Source organism: Meriones unguiculatus, chromosome 14 (genome assembly GCF_030254825.1).
Source record: "Meriones unguiculatus strain TT.TT164.6M chromosome 14, Bangor_MerUng_6.1, whole genome shotgun sequence".
Taxonomy (NCBI): domain Eukaryota; kingdom Metazoa; phylum Chordata; class Mammalia; order Rodentia; family Muridae; genus Meriones; species Meriones unguiculatus.
The window spans coordinates 90,928,780-90,954,223 of NC_083361.1; the positions used below are offsets into that span (position 1 = coordinate 90,928,780).

Consider the following 25,444-nt stretch of genomic DNA (forward strand, 5'->3'; position numbering starts at 1 on the left):
ATTGATTCTAAACTTAGATTGTTTTCTACCATAGACCAACATAGACCCTTGTATATTTCTGATGAATTTTCATTGCTCTCCTTTAACAATAACATTTGCTCTTCTGTATTTATTAGTGAATCTAAACATTGATTTCTTTTGTTTTTGCTATTTTGTTTATTGTATGTGCCTGTGTGTGTGCACAAGCAAGTACATGCATGCCACAGTGTGTTTGGATATCAGTTCTCTCACAGATACATCTTGAGGCTCAAACTCAAGTTATCAGGCTTAAATGACTACTAACTTTACTCATGGAGCCATCTTATTGTTCATTTCTTTCTTAATTGGTTTTGGATTGAGCCCAAGGCCCTGTACATAGAAGACATATTACTCTGCCACTAAACTCTACCTCTAGTCTTTTTTTAAAGAAAAAGGAAACAAACAATGTTTTATTTTGGTCTTACTATGTTGTCCAGGTAGATCTTGGACCTTGTATCTCCTACCTCAGCTCAGGAATAGCTATGATTATAGGCTTATAGCAGATTATACAGTTTTAAATCAAGCCAGCTACTAAACCTTTATATAATGCCCACTCTCCATTTATCATCCATAAATTGTTTTGGTTTTCTTTTCTAAAATTTTCCTCTGCTTCTAGTTTGTCTGACTGCATGGTCTTCCCTGAAACTAGTCACGAGCTGAGGCATGTGCTCACATAGAGTGATGCTGTTTATGAAAAGCTTTTTATTCCTCTGTCAGTTTTGAGTGAATGATTTTTTTTTATTTTGTTCCTAGATGCCTAGAGAAGACAGAACACTAGGTTATTCATAAATGTATCCAACAAGTGTCTAATGAGACCCACTGTGTCAATACCATCTTAGGTTCTTTGGACTAATAAAAGGAGTCACATTCACGTGTCAAATCTTTAAGTTTGAACGTGAAGGCCATTAGCATATGTGAATAGCTGTCAGCATTTGTACAAGTAATTCCTTTTATACCTCAATTCTTTTAGATCAAGAAATCCACCGTCTGAAAATGGGGATGGAAACACTGCTGGTTGCCAATGAGGATAAGGTGAGACAGTTGCTGTGGTTTCCTTGCAGGTGCCTCGTTAGAGGTCCTTTGGTCCCTTCTGGTCTCTGCTCTACTGGACAGTGCTATGCTATCACTGGCAAGATGACAACAGCTCTTGCCACTAGAGACTCAACTTCAGTACTTGTTTATGATGCATGAGATCTTCACCTAAACTGAATCTCCCAAAGGCAGCTTAGAGCCCTGCTTGTTCATGGTGGTATGGTGACAAAACCCTTCTGCTCATTCAAGTCACCACTCTTAGGAAACTCAGCAACAGCCCCCATGTGTGCAAATTACCTCTCATGGTAGAACAACCATAGAGACACTTAGCAGTGCAGTGCCTCAGTTTATCCTAGTACCTTATCATATTTGATTCCTGCATAATCATAAAATAACCATATCCATACACAGAAAGCTACCTAGCTAGTGTAAATTATGTCTCTGAGAATCATAGCCCCACATTTTCAGCTGAAGAAAGAGACACAAAATGCCTAGATAATTCTGCACAGGGTCTTGTGACTAGAGGATAGTAAAGCCAAGATTTCAAACCCATGTATTTCAGGATCTGTGTGACATAAGTTCCCAGACTGTAGCCTTGAAAGAATGGATCCTTTCTAAGAATATCCCTTGTTCTATACAGTGCTTCAGAGTCCCAAGAAAGGAGTGAGGAGATTGGGATATGTCTTACATGTGTAGCTCTAGAGGGTGACACAGGAATGAGAGGCATACTTCATCAAGGCTGTTCCTGGAGACTGTCCAGCAGAGGCTTTTAGTTCTGCCAGCACATAGGCTCCTCAATGGCATGCCAATGACTATTGACTCACACCTTCATATAGGGTCATGAGTGTCTGTAGCTACCTGTGAGGCAGACCATTGAGGCCCAGGGGACCCTGACTTCCTCTCTGTGGGGTCCTTAGCAATCTTATATGGAATTTTCCTCATTATGCTCAAAATACAGTTGACTAGGGGCTAATGGTGGTGTTAATCTTGATCTGCTTTTCTACCATGGCAGGACCGTCGGATAGAGGAGCTGACAGGGCTATTGAACCAATACCTAAGGGTGAAGGAGATTGTGATGGCAACTCAGGGTAAGAGAGGGAGGAAACCCATTTCCCCTGAAAGATGCTTTGTCTACTGTGTCAGAGGCAGGAGGAGTTCTGCTATCAGGTCCTCTACCTTCTGGCTGGAGACAGATTCGGGAGTGGATCTGTGTGTAGATGCTTGGATGGTGCAGTTGGTAATTTCTGGAAATTTCACTCAAATGATAGTCAGGTCAGAACTTCGAGGGACTGTCCATTCAGTTAGCTCTTGGGATTCCTTTCCATTAGAGGGCCTCTGATCAGTCTTCTTAGGATCTCCCTTCAAGACAGCAGTAGGAGTCAAACTGGGTCAGTCAGAACCTTCAAGGGGCTCAGAGCTTATCAGATTCTCACAGGATTTGTAGTTTCCTGGAGATGCAGAAGGCACATAGGGGACTTACATGAGTCACCAGATGCCTAGGTTGCCATAGAAAGTCATGTGTTTCATGTTTACCACCCAGACCAGTGTAGCATACAAACGCTCGTATGTTCATATGAGCATAGTAATGCTCCTGGGGCCATGCACTGGACCTGGCTCGCCTTGCTGACCCTGCAGGGCAGTTGTTTGAAGGATATCTGATTCTGGCTGAGCTACCGACTGTTTGGAATCAAACCTTGTCTCTGCTGGCATAAGAACTGACTGGTTCCTGCCTAAGGCACGTGCCAGGCCTCACACAAATGTTGCAGCCTCTTTTCTCTAATTTTTTTGTGATCTTGTGCCTGATTGCCCTTGGCCAATAAATAAGAAGTTGGAAGCAAGAAGTGGCTTACCTCTGTTTCAGGGATAAACATTGACTTTCAAGTGACCTTCGTGGCAACACTTGATTGGATGCCCTGAAGAATTTTCCCAGTCACACTATCAATGTCTCTTTTTGTAATAATTACTTGTTGCTCTGGTCAAATACCTGACAAGAAACAAGATAAGAAAGGAAAAATTTATTTTGGCTCACAGTTTGAAGATGCAGTGTGCCATGGCATAGCACTGACTCCTTGTATTCTGGTTGGCCAAGAAGTGGAAAGACTGGTCAGAAATGGGCTGAGTGGTGACCCCTAAGGCTCACCTCTGAAAGGCCTCACAGGCTCCCAAAACCAAACACAAAGCCTGTGATGGACATTCCATATCCATATGTCTTTACATATGTCTTAGTCTTTCTTAGTTTTGAGACAGGGTAGAGTAAACCCCTAAGCTGAAGCAATCCTTCTTAGAATTTGTTAATGAAGATCAAACACCATTAGGGTTTCATTGTATGAGTTTTTGAGCAAGTCTCACAATAGTGACTTACCACTACTGCTTTAATATTTCCAGGGCCATCAGAGAGAACACTCTCAGTCAATGAAGATGAAGCAGAGGGAAGCTTCAGAAAACGGAATGCCACGAATAAAAGTCCAGAGGAAGTATTGAAGCAAGAGGTACTGTACTTCCTCCCATAATGTAGGTTCAGGTGCCATTGGAGAGTCATCTGGCAGACACCTTTTCATTATACATCTTAATTGATAAATACTTCAGTCCAAGGGATGGTCCTCAAGCTTTGGCAAAGGTTCAGGGAACAAGGACCCACCTCAGGCCTGAGCTCCACCTAGGGACAGCATGGTGGTCACTAGAACTCTGCAGGGCAAGACTTTTCCTCTTTAATTGGCTTTCTGTTTATCTTTCCTCTCTGGCATGAAATACAGAACAAGGGTGCTGTTTGTTTTATTTACCAAGGCTTCTCCAAGATCTGAAGTCATGGCTTATCTTAATGGACTTCAACATACTTGATGAACTGAGTGAGTCCATCTTGTCCATGTAGAGAGACATAGGCACTCCTGCCTCACACATGCCTCCATCAGCCCCCTCTAACCAGCACGTACCCTCTTTGCTTTAAAATCTGGCCCTATTGTATCACCCTCTGGAATGTGGTTAAACACAGATGAATAAACAAGTTCAGAGATAGAGGCCTAAGGGGGTGGGGGCTGCACTGGGGCCAAAAGATTTATGAGCTCTAAAAAGATCAAACTGAAAATTATTGTCTAACAGTCCAGCTTAATCATTCTTTAAGGGAGGACCAAATGTCACCCCATGATGAAAGTACATTATGTTACTGGTAGTTACATCTGAGCAGTAATTAGGACTCACTCAGCTTTTCGTGGTCACTGACATGAGCAGTGTGCATGGCTCCGTTCTCATGACACCTATATGGGCTCTTACTTTACTACAATAAGGCTGAGGTTCAGAAAGGGTGAGTAATATACTCTAGACTACACTACAGGTAGCTAGCAGAACAGGACTTGAACCCAGGTCTGTCTAACCAGCAAAATCTAGTTTTTAATACCTGTGCTATGTTGTTAAAGATCTTCCCTGAGAAAACCATAAAGGCCTGAGGGAAAAGACAGGGATCTGTGGTCAGTGCAACAGTGAAGACAGACCAGTCACCCTCATTGTCTCCAGCTCACCCTGAGACGACGTTCCCTTTCTTTCCTTCCTAACCAACCCCTGCTCACTTCTCAAGGCACAGCCCCAGTGCTGTCCCCTCTGAAGCCATGTCACACACTGCCCATGGAGAGGAAAGTCCCTGTCCGCTTCCCATGTTATGTTCTTGGTGTCAGTGCCACAGAGAGGTGGCATGGTTTCTTTATTCTTGCTTATTAATCTGCATCCTGGTGTGGGCTATGCTTCATTCCTGATACAGTGTTGGCAGGCAATAGATGGTGTGGACATTTGCTGAGTTACTTTATCACGAGGGTTCTCTCCTTAGAGTCACAAAATTTGACTTCTGGATCACTTAAGCCAAGGGGAGTGTTTTGGGTAGTGTGAGGTAGTGACCCACTGAATGAAAAGATAAAAGACAAGCTACAGAAGGACAGAGGCAGTGACAGCCCCCAAGGCTTGGGAGTCTACTGCTAGGATCTAGACTTAGATATAAGATCTAAGACTTAGGGACAGAATGTGGTTTGACCCTAGTGACTTGGTATGAGTATTGTCTCTCAGAAAGGGCTTGATGTATTGCTTGATTCCTAATGAAGATTTTTTGAAAGACCAAAGCATCCATATGGATGTACCCACCATGGCTATAGCCAGGGGCAGAAATGTTCTCAGTGGAGTCATCAGTGGGAAAGTTTGGTTATCAAATGGTAACTACCTTCCATTGCTGCTCTTTTGTTTGTGAAACAGGCATCCCCACAATGCAGCTCTCCCACCCCAGGACCACCTCCTTTGCCACAGAAATCGTTGGAGACCAGGTAGGAGAATTGAATGTTTCCCTCATCTGGGGGCTCACAAGGTAGATGGTGACTGAGCAGGTGTGGCGAGCATAGCCACAAGGCCCTGGGCACAGTGTCAAGCCAACCTCTCCTGGCTACTGAGGGGTTTCCTCACCCATAGGCTAAAGTCACTAACACTGAGGAAAGACCTAGCCAAGGGGCTCATTGGCTATAATCCCTCCATTTCCTCTACAGCCACTGGTAGCACCATCCCCTCTCTGTGCATTTAATGTCCTCAGCAGAATGGCCCCTATGAAGAAATGGGTCCCCTGAGCTGACTGCTCTGAATAGGTAGCGCCAAAATGGAGGGTTGGAGGATCTAGGCCATGCTTCAGGCAATGGATGGCAGTGTGCTTCCCTCCTCTCAAAGGAGGCACTTGCAGCTTCCTGCTCAAATTATGTTTGGATTTTAAGACAAGGCAGCGTGAGCACTTTTCCTCCACCCTGACTCTTCGGATACTGGGCTTCCACAGGGAGACTCAGTAGTCATCGCTTATCAGTACCACACACTGTTGGGCCAGGCGCCCCGCCCTCCTGAGGTCTTAATTTATATAAGGATGATTCTCTCTTATCTTTACTCCTAGCCTAAGGCAGGCTGCTGGTTAAGCATCTAACATGCCCTATGCATGAATGACACCAAGTGACTCTTTTTCCATGGTCACTGTAATTCCTCTCTTTATTTATCCAGGGCTCAGAAGAAACTTTCCTGTAGTCTGGAAGACTTGAAACGTGAATCTGGGGATAAGGTCAGCTCCTTAACCAGCTGTGCCAATACTGAGTTACTCTTTAGGTCCAGTGCTGGGCTGTTTGGGTAGGCACAGGCAGGTTTTGGGAAATCCTGGAGAAGGAACAGCAAGGTCAAAACCATATGCTACATCAAAGCCACAGAAGATCATGGAATCTGGCCTTGTCTCCCCAGTATACCTGGGATCTCTGCACGGATTCTGAATGAAGGAGTAATGTAGGTAAAGGGAGTGATATCAGGAGTACAATGTGGGATAGATTAAAGGGGTAGATTAAAATGAAGTCTAGAAAGATCCGAGGAGGGCCTTTTGTCCCCCTGTGTGAGGATGGGCTTGACTGTGTGACTGGGCCCAGTGTTAGAGGGGACAATGAAGGCTTTAAGTTTAGCAGTGACTAAGTACAGTCTTGCCGTGATGGAGCCTCGGTGAGTTATGCTTCATACTGTCCCCTGATCTCCATCAGAGTGACATGCTGAAGATCCACAGAAGTTGGAGTTGCCAGGAAACAACCCCCAGCCACGTGCCTCTTGCTCCATGAGTCAGAGTGCTGGCAATTGCCCAGGGTATCTGTTTACTGGCTAGACAGTGGCCTGTTTCTTGCTGTGGGTGGTGGTCATCTGACATGGATAAAGTACTTACATCTCCATGTATCAGATATAAGCAGGAAGGTGGTTCTGAGCTGCTGATTGTGACTAATGCAGCTCTCTTTTTCTCCTCATGCTTGAATCCTTCTTTATCACTCCATAGTGTATTGATGGGAACCAGCTGTCCCTGATAGGAGAGCTCAAGGTACATATTTTTATGTCCTTATCATCTATCCCTGGGTCTAATGTTTGTTGGAGTGTGTTAGCTCTTGTAGCCTTAAACTGTGTTAACTGTGAGAGTTAAAGAATGAGGAAAGGGGAAATGTCGTATTATGTAGTTGTATGCATAATGCGCTCCCTCTGCTCTTACCTGTTTTATCATTTTAATCGCTTCTACCTTGTAGGCTCAGAGAAACTAACCATTAAAGAAGGCTAGGCTTAGTTACTGGGTAGAAGGTGCTGTAACCTCTGCACAGAAGAATGTTGGCAAGACTCCTCTTCTGTGCTAAGCTACCACTGTTAAAAACCCAGGTGCTGCACTCAGTCTATCTTCAGGGAGCATGTTGTGTTATAAAAACCCCGTTAGAACTCTTTCCCCTTCACTCCCGTAGAGGCAGCTGATTGGAGCCATAGGCTGGTAGACTAAAGCTGAGCTCAGGGTAATCTGAAGCTTTGTATACTTAGTGTCAGCCCCACCCAGCCGCCATGTAAGAGTGTGCATGGCCCCTCTGTCTCCTCTGACTTCCAAAGGAGACATGAGGCTTCACTGCATGTGCCCTGAGAAGGCTGTTCATATTTTTATACCACTGTGGCAGAATGGAACATTTCTATTCTTCTAACTCTTTGCAGAAGAAAGACCTCATCAGTACTTTCATATCTATCAGGAAAGGGCTTCTCTTCACTTCTGTATTTATGGCAGTCAGTGCTGTGTTTAGTCAGGCCATGGGGATTGTAAGAAAATGTCTTCTGCCTGTTCTTTTATCAGTCTCTTCTGTCTCGTGGCCCCTTGGCAAATCTCTGAGGCCCAGATATCACTCTTTCAGCCTCAGCTTCCAAGAAGCCATTCATACTTGTCTCTAAATAACAGATGTAAGTGGCCACCTTCTCCTTTGGGGATGCAGCTGGTTCATCATTCATGTTTTAAGACACAGAGCTGCTTACTGTGGAAGATGAGTGATGCAGGACTGCGTACAGAAAGTGCATATTCCAGGTTGAAACTAGCGCTCCCATACCTTTGATCATAATTACAATCTTATGAAATGTCACTTAGCTCAACATGACCACCTCTTCCCTCCACATATGCACTACCTCATGCCAGCAGCATTCCACAGGTACAGTAATTTCCCAAAACATCTTCTTACTGGTGCTTTGACTTAAACTAAGGCTTTTTATGCCTGAGTGTTCCTCATGTTGTAGTCACCCTCGCATTCTGACTGCTAGCCGTATCTCCTGAGTTCCTCAGACTCTGCACCCCTGACATGGTCTCCTATGGAATGAACCAGTCTCTCCCACTCCCACCACTCTAGAATCAAGATGCAGCCTGTGGTGTGCTTTTCTAGATCTAGGGTCTGTTTTTCTTGATTGCTGTCCCACTTGGACCTGACTTGTTACGTTTTCTGTATCTCTGTTTGCTCTTTCCTGGGCTCTGGGCATATTATTTTTCATCTAGCTCAGGGGAGGAATTGTTATTCCCCTGTTAGAAATGATCAAACAGAGGGTTTGAGAGGTTAAATAGAAAGGGCTTTTGAAAGCAGCTGGGTAATAGGTTCTGCCCTGCTCTTTGGCTCCTCACAGCTGGGGTTATTCTTGAGGATAGGAAACAGGACTAGGGTTAGGTATTCCTGTCTCCTTCTTGTCCTGCCTTGACATGGCACTTCTTTCTCCACAATGAGTCATTCCCCCAGCTTTGTGTCTTGGCTGAAGCAGAGCTCAGAGAGCCCACTCCGTTGCCCTCTGTTCCTCATTGGTCTGCGGCCTCACTCATCCTTGAATCAGGACATATTCTCTTTGTACCTAAGCTCTTCAGAGATCATGATGAAGGTCTTTCTGCTACCCTGGCAGATCTTATGTAGTGTCCTGGGGGATCTTATATAGTAATTTAACAACAACAACGAAAAAATATTGAGAGTCCTTATTTCTTATGGAAGTGGAACTTGGTGTCAGGTTCTTTGATTCTCTAAACTTAAACTTTGATTCTCTAGAACAAAAACAACTATTTTATTGTGTCTTTGTGAGCACACGCATCAGAGGTCAACTTAGGGTAGTGGTTTTTCACCTTATCCCTCACTGAAGCAGGATCTATCTTGTTGCTTCTCTTGCTGCCCTCCTCACTCCAGGCTAGCTGACTGACCTAAAAGCTTCCAGATGATTCTCCTGTCTCTACCTCATCTCATCATAGAAATGCTGGATGCCACCACATCTGGCTTTTTATGTGGGTTCCAGGAATTGAAACTGGGTCATTGGGCTTGTGTAGCTAGCTCCATTACATGCAGAGCCATCTTTCCAGCCCACAATTCTGTTTTGACTACTCCTTTCCCATGGTCTGAATCTGACTGAGTATCAGAATAATCCAAGACGCTTGTTAAAAGCTCCTGAAGTGGATTCATTTTCAGAGGGCTTGATTCACAGGGCCAGGGAGGAGCCTGCAAGTTGGTGTTGGTTTTCATAGTGCCTCAGGTGAGTGTGAGGCAGCTGCCAGTGGATGAGCTAGCACTGGGAAGCTGCTGGGCTGGTCCACATGTCTGGTCATGTCTGACCTCTCGGCCCTGCAGGTCATCACAAGCTGGAAGATGTCATGATCTTCATGTCTGGAGGTTCTGGCGTGTCTACTCGTCGATTTCTTTAAACAAACTTATCTTCTATTTCCATATTTGTCATTTCTGAGCTCATCTGTGGAGGCTCTTGTCAGTGTGCAGTGAATGAACTGAATTTCAAACAGTTCCTAGGACACAGAAGCAAACTGAATTCAGAAATGTACGGCACACTTGACTTTCAGTGAATGAAGCTTTAAAAGGTGTCTTGGTCTTGGCAGTCATCCAGTCCCTTTCTGACTTGCCAGTTTTTAAATTGGTTCTGCCTCTCATATTACTTTTTTTTCTGGGTCCAATCAAGTGATCCATGGTTGAGTCTCTCAGTGATGTCATCTTATTTTCTCTTTATCCTCACATTTGCAATGTGTTCTACCTGTTTTTCTCAGGTTTGTAGCGTTAGTAATCTTTACATACTTCTTGGCAAAATAAGTACTAGTCTTTCTCTTTAAATCAGCTTGCTTCACTGGGATTTCTTTTTAGCCAGGATCCAACCACAGGGTTGTTGCATCAAAGTGGTACCTCAAAAAGAATGATTCTAAGTTCCTATACATTCTAATATCACTGCTGTAGTATGGCCTTTTATCACCCATGGTCAGTACAATCTGGCATACACTAAAACACTTGTACAGATCTGCCTTGGTTTGTTCTGAATAAGGGTCTTACTTAGCAAAAGTTTCTGTGTCCTGACACAGGAAAGCAAGGATGGGGAGAGCAGGGAATCCTGGACCAGACTACCCTTGTTCTCCTCTCCCCCGGGTTCAACAAAAATCCTAGCTAGCAAACTATGTTTTTGAAGAACCCAGGGAGAATTCATGACTATGGATTTACTGAATCTCTAACAAATGCCACAGGGATCCCTTTTGATAGCAGTTAAAGTCATCTCTGGATTTGGGCTTGATGCCATCTGTGTCACCGTGTGGGTAAATGTTTACCTTTCTCCTGCACTAGGAGAAGTGCTCTTGGAAGGATCTTTGAGTCAAACTAAGTGAAAAGTGACTCATGCAGAAAGGGTCTGTACTCACAAAGATTTCCTCACTGATTTGAGCTGAAGTCTGAGGGTTAATTTGGTAACTTTCTCACTCTCCCCTTTCAATAGGACAGCTCTTTCCTGGCAGAGCAGAAATACCCTACATTACCCGGGAAGCTCTCAGGAGCCACGCCCAATGGAGAAGCTGCCAAGTCTCCTCCCACTGCCTCCCCCCAGCTTGACTCTTCAGGGGGCAGCCTGATGAAGCTGAGTGAGTGTCCAGCACCTGGGTTGGTGGCCTCAGGAACAGTGTCCCTAACACATTTGGTCACTATAGCTCTAACTGCAGCCAACAATTAAGAATGGTGGAGATTGTTCCTGGGCAAGCTGTGTCCCAAAGCGGCCCCACTTTTAAAGATTCCCTGTCTGGATTAGTTGCTTCCCAAGTTAGTGTACCTCTATTCTCCTCTGTGTCCATTCTTCCTTGAATCCCTACCTGTCCTCTCACCATTGCAACCCCCACCCCCCACATCTCCATTTACTCCTCATCTCTGCTTCCTTCCTCTGTCATCCTGGTCTCTCTCCTGCATTTGCCTTTGATGCAGCCCATGTTGCCACTAAGCTGACAGTACACGCTCCCAAGGCAAATATGGTCAGCGGCATAGGACTGGGTGCAGTCCAGGAGGGAATGCTTTGGTGTTCACAGAGTTCTCCCTACCTACCCTTAACTCCTCCACCTGGCTGTTCCCTGGGTCACCTGATGCTTTATTTCTTGAACATCATTCTGCCCTGGGCTTCCCCAGCTCCAAATAAACCCTTAAATAACTGTGTTCAGTTATATGCAGATTGCTTTGAGTCAGTGGAGTGAGTTCTGACATCTGTGCAGGGTCTGCCTGTGGCTTAGAATGTCCCCCACCACCACTGCTGACCTCCACCCTCACTGCCTGAGGACACCTCAGCATGCTGACCCTGTGGGCGAGGCTTGGTCTCCCTTTCCCTTGTCCTTTGTGGGGTTGCTCTCCTTTCTGTTTGAGTTTTTTGCTCGGTGATACTTTTTATTTCTTTGCATCTCCGTTACTGTTGGGCTGGACTTTGGCCTCTCTTGCTTCTTCATGTGGCTTCTCTGCTTCTGGGTTGCTGGAGATCGCGGCTGGAGTGTCAGTGCTCCCATATTAGGTACTGTGCCTTTTCCAGGTAAGGTACAATATGAGAATACCTTTGTTTCCCATGTCTGATGTCCTTCCCACATTCCGAAGTCTCCAATTAGCAAGCTCCTTGTTGGAATAGTGTACAGTTGCTTGAACTCCAAAGCCTCAGAATTTGAAGACACTAAATCACTCAGATTGAAAACACTGGCTTCAGTGGTTCTTAGCAAGAATCACTGTAGGTGTTCTCAAACTGTTTTAGCTGCTGGTATCTTAGTATGAAGCTCAGTCCTAAAGGCAGCACTGGGAAGAGGGCTCTGGACCCTCTCACAGGATAGCTCAGATGTAGGGGTGGGGTTCTGAAGGCACCCTCTCCCTCTCTTTCACATGACTTTTCATCCTGTCCACCTTAGGAGACACAGAAGGTGTTTGGGAAGATGTAGTGGTGGCCAATGAACTCTCATCTGCTTCGTCTGGTACTGAGTCAAGCCCCCAGTCTCCCATAACACCAGATGGCAAACGGAGCCCCAAAGGCATCAAGAAATTCTGGGGAAAGTGAGTTGGTGGTAATGGTCATGATTGTGTGTTTAGACTAGGCAGATAATACTGTATGAGTCTCTGCTCCATCACATGTTTACATATCTGCAAATGCAGAATAGTCACGTTCAGAAAGAAGAATGTGAGCTATTTTTCAGGACTCAGAGAAGTATGACAGATACTCCTCAAGTGTAGCTACTTGCTGTGTGTGTTCCATTCTAGGCATTCTCTGCCCCATGTCCCTGCTCCCGTTCTTGGCACATTACACTAGCTGGGCTTTTAAAAAGTATGTTCTTCTTTCATAGGAGCCAGTCTGTATCTCATATAATCTTTTAAAGACCAAAGTCAGGTACGTGCTAGTTCAGCTGATTTATTCGAAGCAGAGGCAGAACTGGAGTCTCCTCAAAGGCATCAGCCTTCACTTTGATCCTATGAGGAGTGGCCCAGATCCCAGAGTTAGGTTTAATGTTGAATCTAGAGTATAGTGGCAGCACTGCTATGGGTCATCTTCCTGGCCTTCAGGAAAGTGGCTGGGAAGGGCATTGCCCAGAGCCCTGAGCTTGGCCTGCCTAGCGCCTCAGTCTCTGTGGATTTCTCTCCATGCAGAATCCGAAGAACTCAGTCAGGAAACTTCAACACTGATGCACCAGGGATGGCAGAATTTCGACGAGGTGGGCTCCGGGCAACCGCAGGGCCAAGACTTTCTAGGACCAGGGACACCAAAGGACAGAAATGGTAAGGTTCCATCCAGCCCATCTGCAAAGAGCTTTGCGAAATCCTGGCCAGGATGTAGTGCAAGCAGGGCTGGGAGCCCCACAGCCTCACAGGCTAAAGGCAGGAGTCTTTCATACAGAACTTGTCTGCCTGATATTGGTGGATACGCTCACACTCACAGGTGCTAAGGCAAGGCACAAGACTCCTTGCAGCTAGACACGGTTGGGGTAGGAAGGCTATGTTAGTTTTTATGTCTAGTTTTTATAAACAAACAGAATAACACCAAGCCTGACAAAAGCAACATGAGGAAGGAAGAGATTATTCTGGTTTATAGCCCATCATGATGGAGAAGGCATGGTGGCAGGAGCTTGAGGTGGGCTGCTCGCATCTTCAGGAAGCAGAAAGAGATGAGACAAATGCTGTTGTTCAGCTCTCTCCCTCCTTGTTATCTAGCCTGGGACCCCAGCTGATGGGATGATGCTGTGTAAAGTAAAGATGGGTCTTAACTGCCTCATTGAACCCAAATAGAAACTGTCTCACAGAAGTGCCCAGAGACTTGTCTCCTGTCAGGCTGATGGTATTGACCATCAGAAGGGCTGTTAATGGCTCTGCTCCTCTATCACTCATTCTCAGCCTTTCACACTGTGTTATAAAGCTCCTGTGAAGCCACAGCAGATTCTAAAATCCCAAAGCTGGGTCAGAAATGGCACCACTGATTCTGAAAATGCACATGTCAGTGCCAGTTGTAAATTGTGGACCCGATGCTGTTTTAGTAGTTTTTATAATAAAAAAATGAGAGCTGGTGATGTAGCGGTGTCATAGAGCACTTGCCTAGCATGCATACTGTCCTGCATGCAATCCCTAGCACTGTACAAAGTGGGCATGGTGGTACACACCTGTAATCTTAGCATGCCTGAGTTGGAGGAGGCAGAAGGTTCAGAAGTTCAGGGTCACCCTTAGCTACATATCAATTCTGAGGTCAGTCCAAGCTGCACTAGGCCCTGTCTCAAAAATAAAAACAAAAATACGTATGTATTAGTAATCAAGCTAGAAAGCAGCCTGAGTGAAGTTCTGTTCTCAGAGAGAGTATTACAGAGCTTTGGTCAAAATACACACCTAACATGTGAGGGTGGAAAAGTGCTACAGAGCTATAGCTAGGAATTGATTTAAATTTTTTGAACTTTGTGTGTGTGTGAAGTTTCATGTTAAATTTGTAATTGTTTACAGTGTTTTCTCATTCCAAATATTTCCCAATTTTGTATTCAAATTTTATATTTTTATACAGAGAATACTCCAACCTAGACTTATAAAACCTAAATCTGTACCTATTTGAGCCCTATTGAAACCCAAGCTGTAAGTGAGGAGTGTTCAGTATCTATACCAGTATTTATTCTAGAATGCTAGCTTCTTTCTGGCCCTTTAAGGAATTCCCAGTTTAACCAGGTGTTCAAAAAGTTTTCAAAATCATTCCTGCATATTAGGGGTGCAGCTGGCCCCTAGGTATACAGGACTCCTGTGTCTACAGAGTCAACCAAATGGTTACACAAATGGTACTGAATCTGCACAGACTTTTTCCTTGTTACTCCCTGACAATAACATGTGACATCTGCACATGCCATTTGTGTTGCATTAGGTGTGGTAAGTAATCTGGTCATTATTTAAAGTATTTAGGAGGATGTGTGTAGTTTCTACGTAAACACTGGATTTTTATAACTGGAGCTGGAGCAGCCTCCTAGAATCTATCCTCCACAGGTATCAGGGGAGAACTGTACTTTGCTAGAATGGAATCTCTCTGAATAGCTAGTCTTCTAGATCAATACATCCCTATTTATATTTAAAACTGAATATGAAATTGTTTCATCTCCCCACCCCCCATGACTCAGTTAGGATTTTGAATGTGCCATTACATTCACTCTTCAAATGAAACATTTATATCCTTAAGAATGGATGGTTTTTAATACCTAGGCATCCTGTCTAGGAACATGACCCAGCCCTTCATTTATTCATGTCTTTCTCTCTCTCTTTTTTAATGTGCTCAGTTGAGTTTTGCAGCTATGTCAACTCACTGTACCATACACAGCCAAAGAGCTTTCATGCCCCTTGTTAAGGCAGCTCCTACAGAGGTTATAATTCTAGTTGGCTTGGTGAGGATAGTTTTCATTGTTTTAATAAAAGCCATAGTATCTGCATGGGTAATATGTAGAAAACTGATGTTTCCACGTAGTGCTCATTTCCATATGTATAAACACATATATTTGTTTTCCTACATATACTTTTGTTTTTCGTACTCCAGTGACTTGGCTCTCCTGGGTTTCTAGGTAGGAAATCGTATCATATGAAAAGAATTGGGTTCTTTATTGCTACTTTTCTAAAGCTGTACTACTTTTATCCAGCCTTACCTAGGTAGATCTCTCTACCAGTGTTATTAATAAGTACTGACAGTCACACACACACTCACACACACATGCCTTGCTGCTGATTATAATGGAAATGCCTCTAGTATTTCATTTATAAATAAGGCATTCATTGTTTTAAATGAGAAGATCTTTGGCTTAGATTTCGCCCCTTTTCCTGTTAGAGAATGGACTGTCTTTTCCAAGTGCCCCAAGCATTACCCAAAGACTGCTGAGTCTTATGGACAAAATGATTTGATAATAAATGTTCATACTGCGTTTCTGGACCTGTGTGCACTAAACAGTCCTTTGAGGATCATCAGGCTGCCTCATGCTCAGAGAAGCTACAGTTGAATCATAAAACCTGCTGTCTAGGTGGCTCTAGAGCCTCACAAACATGGGTAGGTTGTGCTAGAATGTCATTCACATTGTTGGGTCTTTTTAAAGTTTTTTTTTTTTCTCTTGAGGCTTTATGCTCTGTAAAGCCCGAGGTGCCTTATAACAGAAGCATGCTCTTCCTTTGCTTCCCAGTGATGCAAATGCCCCCTTTGCCCAGTGGAGTACAGAGCGTGTATGTGCATGGCTGGAGGATTTTGGCCTGGCTCAGTATGTGATCTTTGCCAGACAGTGGGTGACATCTGGCCACACACTACTGACAGCTACCCCTCAGGACATGGAAAAGGTAAGGGCTGAGTATGAGGAGAAGTCCCTATTATCCCTCAGAACAGTGCATGGGGATTAGTCCCTGGGCCTCCATTTACTCCATATTCACAGAGGGTGCACAGGAAAGGCTGATATTCCCTCAAGCTGTAGGGTAACATCCCAGTGCACTGTGCATCTACCCCCAGGTGCTACCACTACCTTTGAGAGCATGTCTGCCCTGACATGACATCCTCTGAGGACCAAGTTTTCTGCCAAAACTTCACATGTGGTCTTCATCTTTTGCTTTCAGGAGCTAGGAATTAAACACCCCCTCCATAGGAAGAAGCTGGTTTTAGCAGTGAAAGCCATCAATGCCAAGCAAGAGGAGAAGTCTGCGCTGCTTGACCACATTTGGGTGACACGTAAGGACAGGGATATATTTATGAAGAATGTTTCTGGTGATTCTGAAGGGCAAAGGAATTTCCCATAGAATGTGTGCCTCAAAAACAGCAGCTTATGTGTGAAAGACAGATGGATTACTAATGCTTTGGGGGAAATAAAACATTTGCTGCCTTTTCCCCTTGGCATTCGTATCATCTGTCCTCATGAATCCTAATGTGTCTGTTTTTGTAGGGTGGCTTGATGATATTGGCTTACCCCAATATAAAGACCAATTTCACGAATCAAGAGTTGATGGGCGGATGCTGCAATACCTAACTGTGGTGAGCATTTTCCCTTACATATATCTGTTGTTCCAGTGAGCACGCAGCCCAGGTGTCCCCATGATTCCCCTCCTTGCCTCACATTCCTAAGGCCCTGAAATAGTACTGTTATTACATAGGCATGTCAGGTACAATCCATGGTGGTGAGTGAAGCTGCCAAAATGTCTCTGAGCACCTTTCTGAGATGTGTGAGGTGTATTTGTTTGGTCAAGAAAGAACTTCTGGGGTCTTTTGTTACGTTAGACTCTGGCTCATTAACCAAAATTTTTCTTTTCCAGAATGATCTACTCTTCTTAAAAGTCACCAGCCAACTACATCATCTCAGCATCAAATGTGCTATTCACGTGCTACATGTCAACAAGTTCAACCCCCACTGCTTGCATAGGAGGCCTGCTGATGAGGTGAGGGAGCGTGCTAGCTGTCCAGGTGGCCCTGTGTCAGGACACGTGAAATATCACATGTGAGAAAATAAGGATGACATCATCACAAAATAGACCATGATACTTAAGATCCTGTTCCCTGTACTATAACTGCCCTAGTGCCCATACTTTGTATCTAATGCAGTCACTAAACCTCTGTTCCTCCACCTCACTCAGGGTAGTCATCATAATGATCTAAGGATTTGATATGGCATAAAAGAGAGCACAAAGGAAATGCATTGTGGAAAGTGTGTCAAAGTAAACAGAGGAGGCAAGGTCTAGGGTGTCAGAGGAGACAGGGTACCAAAAGGTCTGGACAGTTGAGAGTGGGTTATTCTCCTTGCTGGTACAAGAGTAACTAGCCCTCAGCCTAGATGCATAGGACCTTAGTAGAGGGGAACTAGCATAGACAAATGCAGAGGACCCCATATGGGTGATATACTTAATAAGGTCCTATAAATGGCAGGACTTCCTGGTAGGCCCCAAACTGAAAGCCTATGGATCATGTCCCATTTCCTCTGTTGTGGAGAACTGGTCTAACTCCGGTTCTTTAGGGATATAAAGTGCCTGCCTTTGCCTTCTATCATCTGTATCCTTGCTATTCATCAAGTACTTCTGTGTGAGTCCTGAGCCTTTTGAAGCCCACAAAGCCATGTGTTCAGTATGTAGACATTACTGTATTTTATAAAAACATTTACTTCTTTATTTTCGTGTGTGTATCTGTCACACGTATATGGGTGCCCACAGAGGCCAGATTTCATCAGATCTCTTGGGACTGGAATTAGAGATGGTTGTGAGCTATCTGGCATGGATGCTAGAACTGAACCTTTAGAAGAGCAGGAAGCATGCTTCACTGCTGAACTATCTCTCAAGCCCAGCCAGCTTCAAGATCTTAGAACATTTGCCCATGCCAGGGAGTATTTTTCCCTAGAAAACTCTTGGCTCATAATTGAATCTTTAAAATTCTGTTGAATCACTGAATAAAAACTATGTCTTTGTTTATTGGTGCCAGAATTAGCCAGAAAAGTAGGGTATAACAGCATGGTAGATTCAGATATTTAAGTATAGATGGTGCAGCACAATTCAAAAGATACTGATTTCTTAGGTCTTAGGGCTCTCAGGCAAGTGGCCCAGATGGCCTGGGTTGCAAGGCCTGAGAATCTACTGTTCTGTTGAAGCTTCTGAGGCAAGATTCTCCAGAGATGCTGACCCCACAGAGGACCATATGGAGCCTAACTTCTTTACTCTCCTTCATCACAGAGTAACCTTTCTCCTTCAGAAGTTGTGCAGTGGTCCAACCACAGAGTAATGGAGTGGCTGCGATCTGTGGACCTGGCAGAGTATGCACCAAACCTTCGTGGGAGTGGTGTCCATGGTGGCCTCATTGTGAGTGGCTCTCTGGGCTAGTCCACATGCCTTTGTGCAAAACTGTGGTATTCCCAAAACACCCTTCTGTCCTATCCTGTTTCTGCTCATGGTACTGTGATAAAAAATACCCTGACGAAAGCAACTTAGGGGAGAAAGCATTTATTTTAGCTCACTGCAGGGCAGTGAGAATAGCATGAGCTTGAGGCCACTGGTGACATGACATCTGCAGTTGAGAGGAGAGCATGAACACATGCATACTTCTGCTCAGTTCCTTTCTTAACTCTTACACCGTTCAAAAGCCAGCCCATGAAATGTTACCATCTACATTCAGAACAGGTCTTCCCACCTCAATTAACACAATTGATTAAAATCCCTCACACTCATGCCAGAAGGCTAACCTAATCTAGGCAATCTCTCACCTCTCTTCCCAGGTGAGTCTACACTGTCAGGTTGATGATTAAAGCTAAGCCTCATACTTTGTAAGGGCCAGGCATTCTAGTGGAAAAAAGGAGGTTCTTCATCTGGACCATTTACAGAATTTGAAATCTCAAAGTATTTCTGTAGTTTCTGGTGGAACATTACAGTGCCAGAGGAACAATTCAGTCCAGAGGATTCCAGTTAGTCGGGCGGTTGCATGAGAACAGTCCTGAACATGGCAGCTCCACCTGTTCCCAGAGGAATACGGGGGTTGGGGAAGTGAGGGGGAGGTCACCATGTGTAATTTCCTGATTGATGTGATAGGATCTTTATCACCACTTAGCCCTGTCAAGTGTCAAAGGCAGAAGGGAAGTGTGGAGGTGGTGGCCTAGATGCCATCAAAGAAGACTTGGAAAACAGCCTTATCAGAGGCCCTGGTCTCTGCTAGCTGGTGAAGATGAGGTAGTCAGTCAACAAACATGCTGGTCTGCTCAAAGCCAGGCCTTGTGCTGGGGAGGCAATATGGGTGGGATACAGAATACAGCCTATGTTCCAGAGACACTTAAGACTCAGGAACAAGTACTTCCTGTTCCCCCTCCCCCATTCCCTCTACAGTGACCACTGGCTAGGTTTGTCTGTGTTTTCTTCTTAGATCCTGGAGCCACGCTTCACTGGGGACACCCTAGCTATGCTTCTTAATATACCCCCACAGAAGACGCTCCTCAGGCGCCATCTGACCACCAAGTTCAACTCCCTGATTGGTTCTGAGGCTGAACAGGAAAAGCGAGATAAAATGGCCTCACCAGCCTACACACCTCTGACCACCACAGCCAAAGTTCGGGTGAGCTGTCCGAACCTTTGTGGTTGGGTCCCTGTGGCCTGCCTTGTGAGCCTTATGCTGAACATCTGTTAGTTCAGTGCCTGGGCCAAACCAAGGAGTGCAGCCAAAGATGAGGGACATGCTTGTCTTTTGCTGCAGGAGTCTGCTCTTGAAGTCTGTTCATCTTTATTAGCTCCATTCCCTACTTGGCCTGAGTCCCAGGAGAACAGCACAGGTTTCTGTATGCTGGAAACATGTCCAGGAAGTAGCTCTTCTTGGGAAGCTGTTCTTCACACCAGTTCTGCCAAGCAGATGAGCTCTGGGTTCCCTTCAGTCTGACCCATCTGTGGGCCACAGTGCTGGGGGGGTCTTGGTCACAGTGGACTTGCTAGGACTAGGAGTGCTCCCAAAGCAGCTTGTCATTTTTGTTGTGTTCTATGATGTAACCAGCACACAGCTGAACCTAGTGTCATCGAAGCCCCCCTCATTCTCTGGCCTCTCCTACAAAGTCCAGCCTGAGTCGTAGGATCCTCAGGCTGAAGCTATCGAAGGCCACAGATAACCTCTGGTGGCTGAGCTGGACTCTTCCCCAAGCAATCATTGGCGCCTATGGTCCAGCTACACCTCCTGCTCACACTCCCTTCCCTAAGGATGTAGGATAGGTAGTATGTCTGGGGGAGTCCAACACAAGCAGTGTGGGGGGAAGAAGGAAGAAGGGCCAGCCTAGGGCCCTCCAGGATCCAGATGTTCCTCACTCACGTGCCAGTAGTAGTGGTGAGACAGGTCCCCTGTGCTTGACCTCAAGGGCAGACAGTGGCATTCCAGGGCACCCCTCAGTCCATCCTGGGAAATAGGAAGTGATTGGGGGAAAGTGAGCTGAGCTTGCCTCAGAGGAGCAGCTCGACCTTGCTTCAGTATAGAACATGTCACCAGGATCCCTGCTTTCCACAGCACTTTCATTTCTTTCCTCCTGAGCTAGCTCCCAGATATATTGTCAGGCATGCCTGCACACTGACCCTGGAGCTTCTTCTCATCATCTTGCATTTGCTTTTTCAGCCTAGGAAACTCGGATTTTCACATTTTGGAAACATGAGAAAAAAGAAGTTTGATGAATCTACGGATTACATTTGCCCCATGGAGTCCGGTGATGCTGTCAGTGACAGTCACAGGGTCTACAGTGTTTACCGAAGCCTCAGTCCCCTTGATAACCATGAACTAGATGGGCTGGACCAGGTGGGACAGATAAGCTGATGCCCCTGTCATCTGCCCTTTCTGTGCACGGAGAGCTTACAGTAACCCCGCGTGTCACCGTGTAACTGCATTTCACCCCCACCTTGTGCATGACCTGCAGAAAACAGCAAGTTTGTGCCTTTGGGCTGGTCTCCCCACACACCCTAAGGATGGCCAGGATATGCAGTTACACAGCTGCAAAGGGGTCAGACTTTGGGGACTATAGCCAAGAGTGTGGGCTCAGAGGAAATCATCTGAAGACATTATACATAGTTAGTAATTCTTAATATCCATATTTCACCTGGAAACACATGATCAGAGGCAGCTCTGGGCACTCCTGAGAGGCTCAGGTCTCAGACACTGCCCCTATGCCCCAGTTGAGGGAAGAATTCAAGTGCCTTAGGCCTGTGGGTCAGAGTCTTGGCTGAGATCAAAGGGGCAACAGTGGGTATTTAGGCCATGGTGAAAACATCATTTGATTGTACCTTACTGTGGGGTAGCAACTTCTTTCTGATAATAAAAACAATATTTATGTAGAAAATGTGAAACATTTTTAATTTTATTGTGGCCTAGAGGTAGGGTGATAACGGACTACACCACTTAAGGGCCTATAGTTTAGGGTTCTACCAAGGGGATGGAGCATCTAGTAGAGGATGTCTGTGGCCCTGTTGCCTTGGCCTCATCTCTCTCTCTCTCTCTCTCTCTCTCTCTCTCTCTCTCTCTCTCTCTCTCGTGCTTAGAAACAGCCTGGGTGTCACGCACACCCTGGTTAGAGGTCACATCTGTCACATAGAGCCTAGGTTGTTTTCTGTTTCAGCAGCATGAGCCTCAGAATGAAGAGTGGGGAGATGAACAGATAGCCTTTCTGGCAAGCCTCTGCTTTTCACATCTTGCTCACTTCTGTCCCCTGGAAGAACAGAAATAGAGCTGGCCTCTTGCTTTAGACACTGACTAGCTGGTAATGGGCTCACCAGATGGCCTGTGTCTGGCCAGAGACTGACCAGGAAGGGATGTGTGATCTGCCAGTCTGAGCTCTTGCTCAGGAAATTCCAGTTTGAGCCTGGCCAGCATTTGACTCCTTCTGGGTCCAGTGGGCTTCATCTACAGGAGAATAATAGCAGTGTTATATCCATCTGGCAGTGAGGGCAGGGCCAATGGCCCCACTATGGCATTCTGATTCTGCCTCAGATACTTTACAGCTGGCTCTTAATACATAGAAGACGCAGCCATGGTCTGTTACCTAAGGCTGCTACTTCCCCTGAAGTCTGGCTAGTGAGAGAAATGGGCACAAGCTTGCCAGGTAGTAATACTAGTATTTGGTTCTGGTAACCAATGGCTAATGCTGTTGTAGAGTGGGTCAAGCCGGGCTTTATACCCTGTTGATGATGCCCCAGTGAAGAGCTGCACGTTTTCAGACCTTTGCATGTGTTTATATTGTTGCTGAATCTGTGTGGCCTCATGCAACATCAAGTCCCTTAGTGGACCCAAGTTTTCCCTGCTACAAAGGGTTGCCCTTGATGCCTCCAAGCCTGCAGCTTCCAGTTAAGGAAGATGGAGTAGGCCAGCAGTACCCGAGGAGGAGGAAGGCAAGAGAAGGAGGCTTCTGTGCCACGAAGAGGCAGCAGCCTTCTGAAAATGCCCTCTTATGCCACAGCATTGGTATATGGGGTCCTGTGCCTGGAAATCATCCTTCTGTCCAGTGACCTGGAGGCTTTCATCCCTGCTGCTCTTTGCTTCTTGAATGAGCTGAACCACTGGACATGTGCAGGAGCCTGATTGACAAGCCTCTGCCTGTGGCCTTCTTCTCTACACTAAGTGCTGATGCTGAGTGTGGCTTCAGCAGAGCATGTGCATGCAAGTACAGGAGCTGAAACTGCATGTGTCCCACCAGCTGTCACTGCTCAGGGCCTAGAACACAGCATGTCCACCCTCCAGGGAAGAATGTCCTGGAGTAGAAGGGGCTTTGCATGCCACTGTGTCTGTACAGCATAGGCTTCATCCCTGTGTGCTGACCAGACTGCTGCCCATTTTACAGATGGCATCTTCCGAAGGCACCGTGACACAGATAGGGCTCCTCTCCCAAGATATCCACCGCCTCACGGTAGGATTCTGACTCCCTCACTTGAGACATGGCTAGCAAAGCCCGGTGAGCTTGGTATGGTGGCATTCATGGCCACAGGAGAGGAAATGATGATGCTTGATAGTGGATGAGAGCTTGAGCCAGCTCTGAGGCACACAGCAGCCCAAAGACTTCCTCCATTGGCCTGTTGCTAGTCCTGAGCCACTACATGGCATTAGAGGCTCACAGGCCTTTTGCAGAGTCGGCCTAAACATGCAAGGTACTGGATCCTTTCTCTGGTCTCAGAGCTGGTAATGATATGATGGTACCCAAGCAGTCCTAGGTTACCCATCTAGCCATACCAAAGCTCAGACTCACTTCTGGCCCAGTAAATACCATCCTGCCTTCTTGGCCCAGGAGAGACATGTATTCCCACCATCCTCTGACATCATGGATATACCCTGCAAACTAGGAGAGCCTGCCATGCCCAAGAATACAAATCAGTCCATGGGGAGTCAGCTTGATCCCAAGGGAAAAACAGTTTGGGGAAAGGTAGGAGTGATTCAAGTCCTTATTTGCCTTTTACTTGCTCTAGGAGCTTAGGTGTGTCACTGTCTGAGACTGGTTTTGGTTACCTATAAAGCAGGGCTAATGGTAACCCTCTTATAATCAGATGGGGAGACCAGAGGTAGCAAGAAATGGCTACACACAGAAAACTGTCTAAAGGCAAAATAGAAGAGTTGGTATGTCAGTGCAACAGGTGTTGTCTCTTGGCTCATGCAGGAAAATGTCTCTGTAAAATCTTGGTAGTCTTGAAATAGTAGGTTTACCTCCTAGACAATAGGCTTAGTTTTATGTGTATGTATAGGTGGTGGTGGTGGTGGTGGCGGTGGGACTTGAACCTGGGACATTGTGCAGGAAAGGCAAGTGTTTATGTACTTGTGTACACCAAGCTTCACCCTTGGTCCATTTTTATCTTAACCATTACTGTCTGCTCAACACTCGGTGCTCAGGCTCCCTGGCACACCATACCTTTGCAGGTCAGCGGTGCTGGATATGGGCCACTCCCAGGGTTCCTGTTTCTTGTGAAGGTGCAGCAGGGGAGCCTTGCCCTACAGACTGTAAAATGCCCCTTTGCCTATGTTCTTACAGACTCTACTGAGCCAGGACCAAGTACTGAATGACTCACCTGGCTGTCCCTGATGCTGATGACTGCAGATGATATTCTTCATGGCTAAGAGGCTCGTGTGGAGCCTAAATGTTTGCCTCCATCTACAAAACCTAGGTGGAGCTGGTGGGCCACCTCCAATGTAGGTGCTGACAGGTGCAAAAGCAGAGGGATGGGACATGTCCAGAGGTATCTTCATGTTCCTCTGTGTCATCAATGCTTCCTTTTCACTATAGCTTTTCTACCTTTTGAATTTTTATATACAAACTGCAGACCGCTCTTGTGGAGAGGAAAGTAAGATGTGAGATGCAGAGCAAAGACAATGAGCTATTATTTCCTAAAAGCCTCTGCTTGGATCAAAAAAAAAAAAAAAAAAAAGATTTGTACAAACTGTTCTGAGTGTTCTGCAGTGGCTGGGTGAAGTAACTGGGAGCAGGGGGCCCTCTGGGGCTGCTTCATAGAAGTACGTACTTCCACTTCTAGGAGCTTGGCCCTGAGAGCCAGTACTCCTCTCTCAATCTTCCAGCAGCTTCCATCCAGCTGCATCCCAAGACACCAAGGTGCACTTTGCCCCTCACCTGCCTCAAGTGCAATGTCTGATCAAACACCTCCCCCTAGTGGACAGTCTTCAAACTCATATAAGCTAGTATTCTGTAGATTTCCAAGGGATGCACCACTAAACCGTCGTTCCCTCCCAGGCCATGACAGTTCTAGTTCCAGCCTTATTATCTAATCGCTGCCCATGATGTTCTACTTGGTCCCTGTCAGACATTCTCCACTTCTGTCACCGTGTCACCTTTCAGCTTGACTCCCTTAGTCACAGAGTCCCCACAGATGGGTGTGCCATCCCCTTCCCATCATCTTGCCAGCATTTGTGAGTCCACTGATTTGTCCTTGCTTCACTCTATGCTTTCTTCTGGTTCTAAATCAACTCTGCCCTTCTGTGCTGTCTTCCTTTGCCTTTGGCTCACTTTGAGGTTTATGTGCCACCCTGCCATCATTTGTACTCACTGCATAAACCTGCTGAACTGCTGTAGTCTGTGTGGGCTAAGTGAGTCCTAGTAGTATTGCTTCCTGATAAGGTTCCCAATGGCCAGTATCCTAATTGTTCCCTGCAGATGTCATCAGCACCTCCCCTAGTTAGGAAAGAAAAGAAAAAGTCCCCAGGTTTTGTCAAATGTCCCCTGGAGGATGAAATCAGTATCCCCTCCCAATTAAAACCGTTAGACTGGAAAATGAGATCAGGGTGGAAGGCCTAGGGAAAGAAACACCTGGTGAGGTTGGGATAAGTCCAGTGGGAGAAGGCTTTGTAACTGAATCTGGTGGCATATACCTAT

At 45.8% G+C, this 25,444-nt stretch overlaps 1 protein-coding gene across 15 annotated transcripts in view; it reads left to right on the top strand.

Moving 5' to 3' along the window:
* The window catches only part of Ppfibp2 (PPFIA binding protein 2), a 139,583-nt gene extending 118,162 nt beyond the window's left edge, over positions 1-21,421 (top strand). For 6 of the 15 annotated variants that reach the window (XM_060367788.1, XM_060367787.1, XM_060367794.1 and 3 more), the window contains 17 exons: positions 989-1,050; positions 2,063-2,138; positions 3,436-3,539; positions 5,281-5,348; positions 6,058-6,115; positions 6,860-6,901; positions 10,603-10,744; positions 11,557-11,667; positions 12,032-12,173; positions 12,762-12,890; positions 15,794-15,944; positions 16,215-16,326; positions 16,538-16,626; positions 16,905-17,027; positions 18,306-18,431; positions 19,483-19,671; positions 20,707-21,421. In XM_060367788.1, coding sequence (XP_060223771.1) covers positions 989-1,050; positions 2,063-2,138; positions 3,436-3,539; positions 5,281-5,348; positions 6,058-6,115; positions 6,860-6,901; positions 10,603-10,744; positions 11,557-11,667; positions 12,032-12,173; positions 12,762-12,890; positions 15,794-15,944; positions 16,215-16,326; positions 16,538-16,626; positions 16,905-17,027; positions 18,306-18,431; positions 19,483-19,671; positions 20,707-20,901 — 1,919 coding nt within the window. In that variant the 3' untranslated portion in view covers positions 20,902-21,421. The remainder of the gene's footprint in view (positions 1-988; positions 1,051-2,062; positions 2,139-3,435; positions 3,540-5,280; positions 5,349-6,057; positions 6,116-6,859; positions 6,902-10,602; positions 10,745-11,556; positions 11,668-12,031; positions 12,174-12,761; positions 12,891-15,793; positions 15,945-16,214; positions 16,327-16,537; positions 16,627-16,904; positions 17,028-18,305; positions 18,432-19,482; positions 19,672-20,706) is intronic. The other 9 variants (XM_060367792.1, XM_060367796.1, XM_060367798.1 and 6 more) reach the window with 4 other exon arrangements.
* Positions 21,422-25,444: the final 4,023 nt, after the last annotated feature.